The sequence below is a fragment of the Pyrus communis genome, chromosome 13, assembly GCF_041283825.1.
Source record: "Pyrus communis isolate YQ-2024b chromosome 13, ASM4128382v1, whole genome shotgun sequence".
NCBI lineage: Eukaryota > Viridiplantae > Streptophyta > Magnoliopsida > Rosales > Rosaceae > Pyrus > Pyrus communis.
The window spans coordinates 27167856-27180611 of NC_142577.1; the positions used below are offsets into that span (position 1 = coordinate 27167856).

At 37.7% G+C, this 12756-nt stretch overlaps 2 protein-coding genes across 2 annotated transcripts; both read left to right on the forward strand.

The window, feature by feature from the left end:
• Nucleotides 1-360: 360 nt before the first annotated feature.
• On the forward strand, nt 361-3434 carry LOC137737936 (cyclic dof factor 3-like). The gene is made up of 2 exons (XM_068477524.2): nt 361-840; nt 1914-3434. The coding sequence occupies exons 1-2, from the start codon at nt 574-576 to the stop codon at nt 3210-3212; spliced, it is 1566 nt and encodes a 521-aa protein (XP_068333625.1). The 5' UTR covers nt 361-573; the 3' UTR covers nt 3213-3434.
• A 3890-nt stretch (nt 3435-7324) lies between these two features.
• Nucleotides 7325-7988, forward strand: LOC148692030 (putative calcium-binding protein CML46). Its single transcript, XM_088683501.1, has one exon. The coding sequence runs from the start codon at nt 7419-7421 to the stop codon at nt 7851-7853; it is 435 nt and encodes a 144-aa protein (XP_088539627.1). The 5' UTR covers nt 7325-7418; the 3' UTR covers nt 7854-7988.
• Nucleotides 7989-12756: the final 4768 nt, after the last annotated feature.

Genomic DNA, 12756 nt, shown 5'->3' on the forward strand with positions numbered 1-12756 from the left:
GGTGAAGTTGGAGAAATGTTTCAGTACGTCAAAAATACGGTCTGGTACACTAAGTGTTATAATACAAGTAGTTGAATACTTGGAAAAAAAAATCCAACTGCTTGTATTATGACACTTGATGTATCAGTCTGTATTTTCGGCACAATGAAAAATCTCTCATAAAAGAGAAGGGAGTAATTAGCAAATTGTGAAAAGGGGTGGAAATTCAAATGCTGACATGGAATTGAAAAAAAAAAGAGGACAAAGAGAAGCACTATCTTTTTAAGAAATGTGGGGGAATCCAACAGAGCGAAAGATATCCTAACGCCACATACAACTTGTGGCTCACAAATCTCCTCCCTTTTCCCCCTTTTATGATGTGGCATTCCCCACCTCGTTAAACCCCACTCATTCCCTTTTCCCCTTCTCCTCAAAACTCCCCCTCATCCTCCTCGATCAGAACTCTGAGAACAACAAAAGCAACAACCATCAAGTGCACCAAAACCATCAAGTGCACATCAAAAGACTCGAACTTTCTGTACTTTTTGTTCGAAAGACAGATTTTTGTTTCTGGGTTTTAATCGAATTACGAGAATGTCGTCGGAGAGTGAAGGAGGTGGACACATGATAAAGCTGTTCGGAAAGACTATACCTTTGGCCATGGCGCCACTGAACCGTGAGTCTTCTTCCTCCATTGACGTGCGTTATGGAGCTGTTGACTCTGAAGTCGCTGCTACTGCTGGCGGCGGCGGTGGAGGTGCGGAAGACTGTTCCGAAACCAGCCAGAAGCTTTCTTCTTCTTCAGCTGCTACCAATTCGCGGGAAGAAAAGTCGGAGAGAGAAGAAGATGCACAGAAAGAGGTATGTTTGATCTTGAGTTTTCTATGGCGGCTGTTATTTTAGATTCTAAGAACAACCCATTTTTCAGAAACTCAGAATTTTAAATGGCTCGATTTTACCTGCTCTTGAGTTTGTGATTTTGGGATCCGAAAATTGACGTACTTAATGATTCCTGACTATTTCTTGTCCTGAAATCAAGATTGTCGATTTGGTCTGTGTTATTCCTTTCTTTTCTGTCCTCTTGATTATCCCGAGGTTGTCTTTGGGGAACTTGAGGATTACGTCATGATATTCGGATGCTGGCTGTGTTGGATTTACCAGTCTTATTCGGTTTAGTTTGATTCTGTTCAAGTTTCCGAAAAATTGGATTTTTGTTGATTTGGTGAAACCATTTTCATTTTTTGGTCAAAATATAATCATAAAGTTCCAGTTGAAATGGTTTGGAAATCAAAGGGCATGGTGATAAGGAGAAGTTGCTTTTTTTCGCTGCACTTTAGAAGTAGCTAATTGTGCTTTTGGCTTCTGAGACTCTTTCCACGGATACTTTGAATTGCTTGCTCTGTTTTCATCAGAAGGATTTATTTATCCATCTATGTCAAATTTGTACGTTGACATGGCTGGTAACATTTTAGAGGAAGGAAAAGGGAGAATCCTAGAATTTCACTTCATTTTCGTCGGGATCGGATAACTTTTGTCAGTTGAACAAACGGCTTATAAAATCCGAGATAGCTTTCGGTTTTTCTGCAGTGATTATGTTTTTTCTTTCCGGACAACTTCAGTGTTTTGCACCGTCTGCTTCTGTAACAACATTTTTTTCTTTCTTTGGCTCCGTTCTTATCTACTTTGGTTCCCCTTTGTATGTTTTGTGAATGACAATGTTTCGGACAATAACAAAATTTATGTATCAAAAGTTCTTCAACCCTTTTTCTCTTGTTTATTCTGCTTGAATAACTCGAAAGCGGTTTCTGTTTGATTTATAAATCAATGTTTTAGCATGTATGATCACAACAATCTGTTTATCAGTACATTGAGCGAACTCGGAACTATTCTTGTAAAAGCACTTTTCTGATCAGAAATTTTTGTTTGGAATATAGGAAACAATGTCAGGAAAAGAACTCGCAGCTGATAGACAGCATGATGATGATACCTCAGATCAAATCACAGAAGACATAAAAGCTCCTACAGCATCATCTGGAATTAGCGAGAATCCTAAAACTCCTTCAGCTGATAGAGAAACTTCATCTAAGAATGGAGACCAGAGCGAGACTGGTAGCTCACAAGATAAGACTCTGAAGAAGCCAGACAAGATACTTCCATGCCCTCGATGTAATAGTATGGACACCAAGTTCTGTTACTACAATAACTACAATGTCAACCAGCCTCGCCATTTCTGCAAGAACTGCCAGAGATATTGGACTGCTGGAGGAATCATGAGGAATGTGCCTGTGGGTGCTGGTCGTCGCAAGAATAAGAACTCTTCAGCTTCACAGTATCGTCACATTTTTATGTCAGATGCTCTTCAAGCAGCTCATGCTAGCACTGCAAATGGTGCACACAACGCTACTTTGGGAGGCAACGGCACTGTCCTTACCTTTGGTTCAGATTCTCCTCTTTGTGAATCAATGGCTTCTGTATTGAACCTTGCAGAGAGAAACCAAAATTGTATGCAAAATGGATTTCATGGACCCGAACAAAGGCTCCTAGTTTCTCCCACTGCTGGAGATAATGGGGACGACCGCTCAAGTGGATCATCCATTACAGCTTCAAATTCAACAGAGAGGGGAGGCAGAGCTAGTTCACAAGAGCCGTCAGCTCAAAATTGTCAAACTTTCCCTCCTCAAGTACCATGCTTTCCGGGTTCCCCTTGGCCTTATCCATGGAACTCAGCTCAGTGGGCCTCTGCAATGCCTCCACCCGGCTTCTGCCATTCAGGCTTTCCGATGTCATTCTACCCTGCACCGCCATATTGGGGCTGCACTGTGCCGGGCCCTTGGAATGTTCCATGTCTCTCACCATCCTCTACTCTTAGCCATTGCGCTACAAGATCCGGTCCAAATTCCCCAACCTTAGGGAAACATTCAAGAGACGAGGACATACCTAATCCATCCAGCTCTCAGAACGAAGAGCCTGCGAAAGAGAACAGTTCCGAAAGATGTGTATGGATCCCAAAAACTTTAAGGATCGATGATCCTAATGAAGCAGCAAGAAGCTCTATATGGGCAACACTTGGCATTAAGAATGAAAAGGGAAACTGTACCAACGAGGGAGGAGGTCTCTTCAAGGCGTTTCAATCAAAGGGAGATGAGAAGAATCACGTGGTTGAAGCTTCTCCAGTGTTGCAAGCGAACCCTGCAGCGTTTTCCCGGTCACTCAACTTCCGCGAAAGAACATGATCAAAGCTGAAGTTTGAGTGGTAAACTTCGGCAATGTGATGGAAGCGGGTTTACCTCCCTTCAACCTCTTGCTGCTGACAAATATGACACCTTTTTTTTCCATTTACTTTTGTACCATAAGGCAATGTTTACTGATCAGCCTCAATGTTTCTGAATTAGATCATATAGATGTATTTTCTTGAATCTCTGTGTAACATTATGGATAGTTCGTTTTTGTTTTCACATCAGTTAGTTGCTGCAGAAAGTGTTTTTATACATATTTAGGATGTGAGGTAACATAAGATAGCTAATAAAACGAGAGATATTTGGATGTAAACAAAATCCAATATTTGTTAACTAAACTTTAATTTTTCTCATGTGCTTTTCGTTGTTCTGGCAATTATGATATGTTGATCTACTTAAGTGTCAATTAAAGCTCAAAACATACTGACTTTTAATAATATCACAAAACTAACAAGTTATAAAATGATCCGACTTCAATTGTCTTTAGAGTAATGCGTGATATAATTTAAAAATAAATTTTAAAAAAAATAACGAAAAGTGAACAGTATGAGAATTGTTTCGTTAAAACTCCATGTTTTAAAAGTAACGATTCATGAAAAGAGTGAAAAAGTCAAGGTAGGGCCTAAATTGGGAAGATAAGCTTTGAACTAGTGGACAATTGAAGGGGCATATATCCCTTTCCAACACACAAGGAATCCAAATTGGTAAAGATAAAGACCATAAAGGGTAAACCGATGCGAGCCAAGTATATCCACCAAACACAGAAAGTGGCTTCTTTTCCCCTTCCACTTTGCTTGCTGGATAATATATCAAAATCAGGGAAGACACTCCATATTTATATATGTGTTTCTATTCAGATATTTCCTTGTCTTTGTCCTCACTTGGAGGAGGGCCACAAATTAGTTGTGGTGGGACCCATTAAAATTCTGAATTTTTGCTATATGTTGATTATATTACAGGAAATTTTAACGAAAAGTTCCTAGTACTATTTACTTTAACGAAAAATCATATTTTTACACTAAAAAGTCAATTCTGATACTATTCACTTTACTCTTTATTTTATTCTTATAGTTAAAATTCAAAGTTTTCAAGCTCTTTTCATTAATTTTCCTTATATTATATTCATACCAAATACTATAGACAAAGATGAGTTGTACATGTGGATCAGACCAGTTAGTTAAGTTTTTCTAAAACTTGGATGATACAAGGAGAATTTTATTAAAAAATAAATAAATAAAGTTATATCTAATCAAGGGGCGTAAATCAAACTATTCATAATACAAGGAAAAAAGATAAAATACATAAAAAATGAGAGACATAAACCTTATCCTTCAAAAAAAAAAAAAAAAGTAAGGTAAATTTGTATGCTAAGATGCATATCAATTTGAGAAGCGGAAGCTAGTAAAGAAAACATAGTCCGAAAAACAAAGTAGAACGAGCCACTAATGGATGAGAATCATGTCATACCAAAGTTGGAGAAGGCAAGCCATGTTAACAAAGTGTTTGCAACAACATTTACTTCGCAATATATGTGAGAGGAGTAGAAAGTCATCTTCCAAATGTGGTTCAACAAATAGACCATTGTGTACCAATAGACCAAGGAGAATCAATTGATTGGAGAGAAATTAGTGTATTTACATTTCTCGGTTGTATTAAAAGGAGAAAAATTAATTATTTGAAAAAAATAAAATCATAGTATCTTGTTCTTTGCAGTGTCAATCAGTAATACGTGACATTGATCCAAATATATTATAAAAGCTCTTGTGGTTGTAATATGTTTGCATGTTAACATCAACACCTTGACTTTGAAGTAAAACAAAGGAGATTAATATCAAACCTTACTAATCATGTTCTTTATTGGTTGCCGTATGATTTAATTTCTTCTTTTGGTATATAAAATAGAAGATAATTAGGGGAAAAAGGGTTCTTCATATATACACCTTTCTTTTTCTCTTGTTTGTTTTGAACTTTGAAGTTTTAACAGAAAAGTTCTCCCAGACATGTCACATCTGTATGTTTCCTCGTCGCTTGGGCCTCGTTGTTATGAAAATAATGATTTTGGGCTTCAAAGCTTTTAGACTTTTAGTTGGGCCCAACCCGGTTTGGAACTCAAAACGACTTAGGGACGGCCATAGGCAAGGCGAACAAGGCATGTGCCTTGTCCTCACTTTTAAATCAGGCCTTGATTTTGTTCATACTTTGCATTATTCATCGTAGCAATGATAATGGATAGGTGTTGAGTTTATCCACATGCGTTCCGAATTTAAACTTTCCACTCTCTTAAATTATAGTAATAGTTTTAAATCCTCTTACTCCCATTGATAATAATAAATTTGTTAAAATAAAAAATTCGTACTTTTGATTAAAAAGAACGGAAACAATCTCTTATTCTCATAAATATAATCTGATGTACCTCAAATTCATATTGTTATGAAATAAATCATCCTAAAATAAATTTGGAAGGCCACATTTCTTTTTCGTCTTAGACCTCATTTTGCATTGGGACGGCTCTGAAACGACTTGACTCGATGTGGTGGATTTTAGGATTTCAAGGAGCAAAGAATCTTGAGATAGTTATGGGCAGCTTCCTCCTCAAAAAGGTCTTGCGTTTATGCTTAAGATAATATTCTGAGGAGCCATTGTTTTTGCTGTGATCGAAAATCCTCTTTGGTTATGGCGTGTTATTATGTTTCTATTAAAAGTTGCTCAAGCATTCGAGCAAGCAATCATGTATATGCACAACAGTGCGTTCTGTTATCACATTCACTATGATTTTTGAAATTCGAATAACTACAAGTCCTTGCATTGAAATTCCTCCTGACAGAGAGAAGTTGGGAGGAAAACAAAAGGATGTTGTCCCAATTTCTTAGAAGATTCGTAAAGTCTTTTGGACATTGGATGTCCTCGTGGAACATGAAACATTAAGTCGGTCACGCACTAACCATCAAGTTATGGAAACTTGCAAAGGCGATGTGAACTTCCAATTCAGATTATAGGTTGTTTAATTTCTTTTGTTGTTTTTTGCATATTTGAAGAAAGGTAGGTTTGGTTCAAACAAATTTGAAAATTAAATTTACTATAATTAAAAAATCCCGCATATGTACATATGCGTATCCATATTGGTTAGAACATAAAACGGTTTTGAATCCCTTTTAATTTAGGATGCGAGAAGTCATTAACCAATAAAAGAGAAGAAAAAAACATGAGAATGAGATTAGCTACATGCCAATATAGTTTTAAAATAAAAGTAAAAACCCAAAAGCTTACTCTCATAGACCTACTACAATTCTTAGAGTAAAACTCAAATTTTAGGTTCTAAACCTACCACAACTTGCTCCAACCCTTGGACCAAATATGAGTATTAACCCAAAGCTCATTTTTGGGGCAAATTTAACCCAGAATTCCTTCCGGGTTAGGCGGGCTGGCCCACCATATATGTGTATTTTTTTTAGTTTTATATTTATAAATTCATTGAATTCAACGGCTAAGATCTAATATGATCAAATCTAACGGTCCAAATTTAAATCCAATGGCTAAAATAATTTAAAATTTTCTTTTATTTGTTTCATGTTCTTTCATAGTGTTCCACGAGTTTCATAGTGTCAGTTTAGTGATTTTTCAATATTTACCGGAACCTAAATATTTTTAGGTTAAAATTTTCATAAAATTAAATTAGGATAGTTTACATAATTTTTTTTTAAAAAAAAAGTTATTTTAATAATTCTAAATTCATTATTTAATAATTTCAAATCAAAAGTTTAACCCAGAAAGGTTTGAACAGAAAACATATTTTTGGATTAAAACTCTAAATTTTCTGGAGGTTAAAAATCTTAAGTTTTAACCCAAGGTTAAAAGTCTGGTACTCCTATTGGCCCATTGGGAATAGGAGGATGTAACTTTCTGTTTCCCTTCCCAAACACTCTTCAGTAAATTCTTGTGCATCTTCCACGAAAATTTATTCGACAAAAAAAAGAGCACTGCATCTTCTCCCCTTAAGAAAGTTAAAGACGTTGACCCTTCAAGCACAAGTCACCAAGTCGCTCCTTTTTTTTTTTTCTTTCTATATAACAGTCTCTAAGTGTTGGTTTGCCCTATCACTTAGCCATGAAGGACATACCAACAAACACAACTCAACTGGTCTGCCTTTATTTTTCAGCATCGATTTCTTGGGTATTAAATTTCTTAGTTTTATCTTTACACCACATGTTTCATCCCTTTGTAATATTTTTCTCCACACCTTCGAAGAAGGTTTGCACCAATACCCGCAAATCAACTTCTGATAAAACAGAAGTAACCGAAGAAGTGAAGACGGTGATGGACAGACTAGGGTTAATATGTTGTGATGCACAAGGAGATGATATTCAAGGTGGGGTTGGTGCGGAGGAGGAGCTTTCGAGACTGTTCGATGAGGAGGAGCCTAGCTTGGAGGAGGTAAAGGAAGCGTTTGATGTGTTTGATGAAAATAAAGACGGGTTTATAGATGCTGCAGAGTTACAAAGAGTTTTATACATTTTGGGTTTGGAGGACGGGTTTGGATTGGACGAATGCCGGAGGATGATCGAGGCCGTTGATACGAACGGAGATGGACTAATTGATTTTGATGAGTTTGTGACACATATTGAGAACAGCTTTTGTTGACAACCAAGCTGAAGTGTGCTTTTTGCTTATTGTTCTGGTTTGCATATTGTAATGCCTAATTCCTTTACAACTGAAGTGTGTGCTACTTCTGATTACTTTTATTTTAATTGTTATGAAGTTTCATGGATTACGAAATTGCTGTATTTTGTTGTCTTTTTTTTTTTTTATCTTTTTTGTTTTCATTTTTAGAATATTAAAGTTTATGTCGTCCTGATTAGGTGTAATTCTTTTTTTTTTCCGCCATCAATAACCTATACCACCAAAGTTTTCTTTAAAAAAAGAAGAAGAAGCACACGGATGTGAGTATAGTCATATGGTTATTGCGAATTTGGGAGGTATCATGTCACTAGATGTTAGACCATCTCCAACCAATCCAGCCAGAGGGTTATAAGGCCAAAAATAGGTCGAAATGACACGAAAATCATCTCCAACTGAGGGTTAGGCCAAAGAGTTTGTGGACCCCATCGGGTCAAAAGCACCAAATCAGGCCAGCGAGTTGACCATCTCTAGCCACCCAGCCCAATGAGCCAACCCATTTTTATTTTTTTTAGACAATTTTTTTTTGCCCAACCTACTTTTTTTCTTGGACGATTTTTTTTTTTTAATTTCTAATTTTTTTCATACACCATTTGTCATATACTTTTCACCATTCCATACTATCTTACCTCATTTCTAATAATCTTCCTATGTCTGAAAATCTTATTTTAATATGGTAGTTTAATTTAATTAACTATATTAATTCAATTAATTCAATTAAAATAATAAATTATGTTTGACCTATAGACATTTGGCCTCCTCGGTTAGAGATGGTTTTTGTCACAGGGCTATGTTTGGCATATGGCATTTTGGCCCCTTCGGTTGGAGATTAGCCTTAATAGGAGCCATAACCCTTCACTGCGGCCTGAACTAAAGCTATTCACTCCTTCCAATCCATTTGAAGTTTCAATAGATCATGCATATCTGGTGGAGTCAATCATGGGTTACTTATTGCACGTCCTAAGATTTTATAGGCGGTGACAGGTTTTTTGGGAGGCCGCTGACGAAGGAATTCAGGTTTACTTCAGTAATGAAGATGGATCTATTGTGCACCAAGTTGAGGTAAAAAGCAATGGAGATGAAGCTCTCGTCGTGGGTGACAACCATTCGGTCTCTGTTTTGGCTTCAAATTTTCCTGGTTGCTGCGGGAATTCTAGATATTACACTAGTGATTTCATATCATCTTGTCCATCGTCTGATGGTAATAAACCACGTGATCGTGATTTGGTGTCTTTCTGATTGATCTTTCGTACTAGTCTCGTTACTTTCCCCATTCAATAACAAGGAGAAGCAGGGTTTCCTATTTCTTTCGGAACATCACACACCCTACTATTCATAGCTTCTCTGATTTATTATTTTTTCCGTTACAAGTAAATAAACATGCCATGTACGGGTTGAAATCAGGTGGTTTTTCGGAAGAACACATAAGCAACGGCAGGTCCAAGAGGAATCACTGCTCTGATACCATGTGGACAATTTTATGTATATATCATGTATAAAATAGTTTACAAGATCAACCATAAATAGGAGAGGAATACAAGGAAGAAAGTGGAGGAATGGTGCGGACAGGGATGGCAGCTCAGCAAGCATGAGTGAAGACCTGACCTCCACTATCTCTAACTTAAACTAATACCTAGCTTTACATGATGAGGGAATATTGCTCTTAAATAAGCCTAAAGTAAACAAACAAGCAGCTAACCCTAGCCGAAAGTAAGATGACAATGAGTTGTTATCCATCACCAACTAAACAATGACAACTAGACAAACCCTACCACCAATAATAATAGATACTTCAATACTCCCCCTCAAGCTGGATCGAGAGTTCTTCTGGATCCAAGCTTGAAGAGAAGACGATCAAGTTGTGCAGAAGGCAGAAGCTTGGTGAACACATCGGCAAGTTGATCACTGGAACGAACAAATACAGTTTGTAATAGCTTGGACTGAACTTGGTTGCGAACGAAATGACAGTCAACCTCGATGTGCTTTGTGCGTTCATGGAAGACGGGGTTGGCAGCAATATGCATTGCTGCTTGATTGTCACAGTGAAGAAGAATTGGTTTGGAGGAGATGATTTCAAGATCACGTAGCAACCTCTTTAGGCAAATTAGTTCGCATGCAGTCGATGCCATTGCACGGTACTCAGCTTCTGCGCTTGACCGAGCTACAACAGATTGCTTTTTGCTCTTCCACGTAACGAGGTTACCACCAACAAGAGTGCAATAACCAGTTGTGGATTTGCGATCAAGGACATTGCCTGCCCAATCAGAGTCTGTGTATCCTTCAATGGTGAAGTGTCCGTTGTTTTGCATGAAAATCCCAGTAGATATTGAGCTTTTCAAGTATCGAAGGATCCTTTTAACTAGTTGCAAATGATGAGATGAGGGAGAATGCATGAACTGGCTGACAAAGCTAACAGCATAAGCAATGTCAGGTCGGGTTATAGTCAAATAGATAAGTTTTCCTACCAACCTTTTATACTCCGATGCATTTTCAAGCTGGATGCCTGAGGTTTCATCCTTGAAATTTGTTGGTAGTGGTGTTTTGGCAGGCTTGCAATGCATCATATTTGCTTCTTCTAAAAGATCTAGAACGTACTTTTGTTGATTTAGAAACAAACCAGTTGGAGATTGATCCATTTCGATTCCAAGAAAGTATCGAAGTCTGCCAAGATCTTTGATTTTGAAGGTTGAATGTAATGTGGCTTTGAGAGCAGTTATTTCTTCTGGATTATCTCCCGTGACAATAAGATCATCAACATAAACAAGTACCACCAATCTTCCATGCGTACCAATCCTAGTGAACATTGAAGAATCTGCATTGCTTCGTTTAAAGCCGGATAACATAAGGACATAACTAAGTTTTGAGTACCAAGCCCTTGGAGATTGCTTGAGACCGTAAATAGCCTTGTGAAGCTTGCAGGCTATTCCTTGTTCCTTCTCTCGTTCATGACCAGGTGGTAGTCGCATGTATACCTCTTCTTCTAACTCTCCATGTAGGAAGGCATTTTTTACATCCATTTGATGTAGAGACCAGTTTGAATTGATAGCCATCGAAAGAAGCACTCTAACTGTGTTCATCTTTGCCACAGGGGCAAAGGTTTCTTTGTAATCTACTCCGAAGGTTTGTGTGAAGCCCCTTGCAACTAACCTTGCCTTATGCCGCTCTATGTTTCCATCTGAGTGAAATTTGGTCTTATAAATCCATCTTGCCCCAACCACACGTTGACCTTTTGGCAGAGAAACAATGCTCCAAGTTTGATTTTCATCAAGTGTCTTCAGTTCTTCAAGCATGGCTTGCCTAGGGTGGTTCGGTATGGGATACCATACCAAAACTAGTATCCCGAATCCCAAACCGAAATTTTTCGGGACGGGAATTTGAAGACCAATCCCAAACCAAATTTTCGGGAATCCCGAAATATTTTCGGGATTTTGGGACAAATCGGGAATCCCAAATTGAAATATGAAATTATGAATTGTTCTTCAAATATATAATTCAAGAACACATTCATGAACTAGGAATTTCATTTCATTCACACTACCATTTAATTGAACACTGGCATGCTTGACTCTTTTTATCATAGTCAAAATTCAAATTAATTAAACTCTTTTTGCAATCTGTTGAGAGACAAAAGAATCAAGCCTTCTGAAATCATCAGCCATGGCAACAGCAATAATAAAATCCACATGAATATCAAACAGAACATGAAAAATATGCAAGGTGTAGGGCATTCTAGGTTGCTGAGCATGAATTAGAAACTACTAGCATCAATTATAAAAGAATAATATATATATGTATAAATATATATATATATATATATATAATAATTAATATTATATATTTTCGGTTTGGTATGGGATTCCCGAAATATCGAGAAGCCAATCCCGAATCCCATACCGAAATTTTGGGATTGGTTCGGGATAGCATCCCGAAAATTTCGGGAATTTCGGTTTGGGAAATTTTTGGTTTGGGATCGGGATTTTTTCGGTTCGGTTCGGGATTTTCGGGATTTTTTTCCACCCCTAGCCTCCATACAGGAGATTGGTGTGCCTCTTCGAAGGATCGAGGCTCAGAATTTTGGGATAACTTGGTCACAAAGACAGCATGAGATGGAAAGCTTTTGCTATGAAAAACCATTTGTCCAATAGGATGTCTAGGCGTGTAGATTTCAAAATCATCAAGTCTGGCTGGAGGTTGTCTGTTTCGAGAAGGATTCCTTCGTGGAGGAGGAGGTTGTTCAAGTTGAGGCTCTCTCCTTTCGAGAATGACTTCTTCATTATCTGCTTCCATACTTTCAGGAGCTGGCTCTATCTCAACAGCTTCATTTTGCGGTGTTGACAGCCTTGTATCATCAAGGAAGAGAGGGGTAGGAAACACTTCATATGAGAGCTCCCCCTGAGGTTCATCATCATGCATTTGAAAGAAGGAGTGAGTTTCATCAAAACGCACATCCCTGGATACACATACCTTTATGGTCTTAGAGTCGTAGCATTTGTATCCTTTTTGGGAAGTTGAGTAACCTACGAATGCACATTTGATAGCCCTTGGATCAAGTTTATCTCGGTGAATAGTTTGAATGTGCACATAGCATACACATCCAAACACACGGAGATGACTTATGTCAATTTCTCTCCCCTTGAGAATTTGGTAAGGAGATTTGAACTTCAAGATTCTACTAGGAAGGCGATTGATGATGTATGCAGCGGTTTGTATAGCTTGAGACCAGAACTTCTTTGGAACTTTTGCTTGTAACATTAGTGATCGTGTTTTTTCAAGCAAATCTCGGTTCTTTCTTTCTGAAATGCCATTTTGTTGTGGCGTTCCTACACAACTTGTTTGTTGCAAAATTCCATGCTCACTTAAGTAAGTT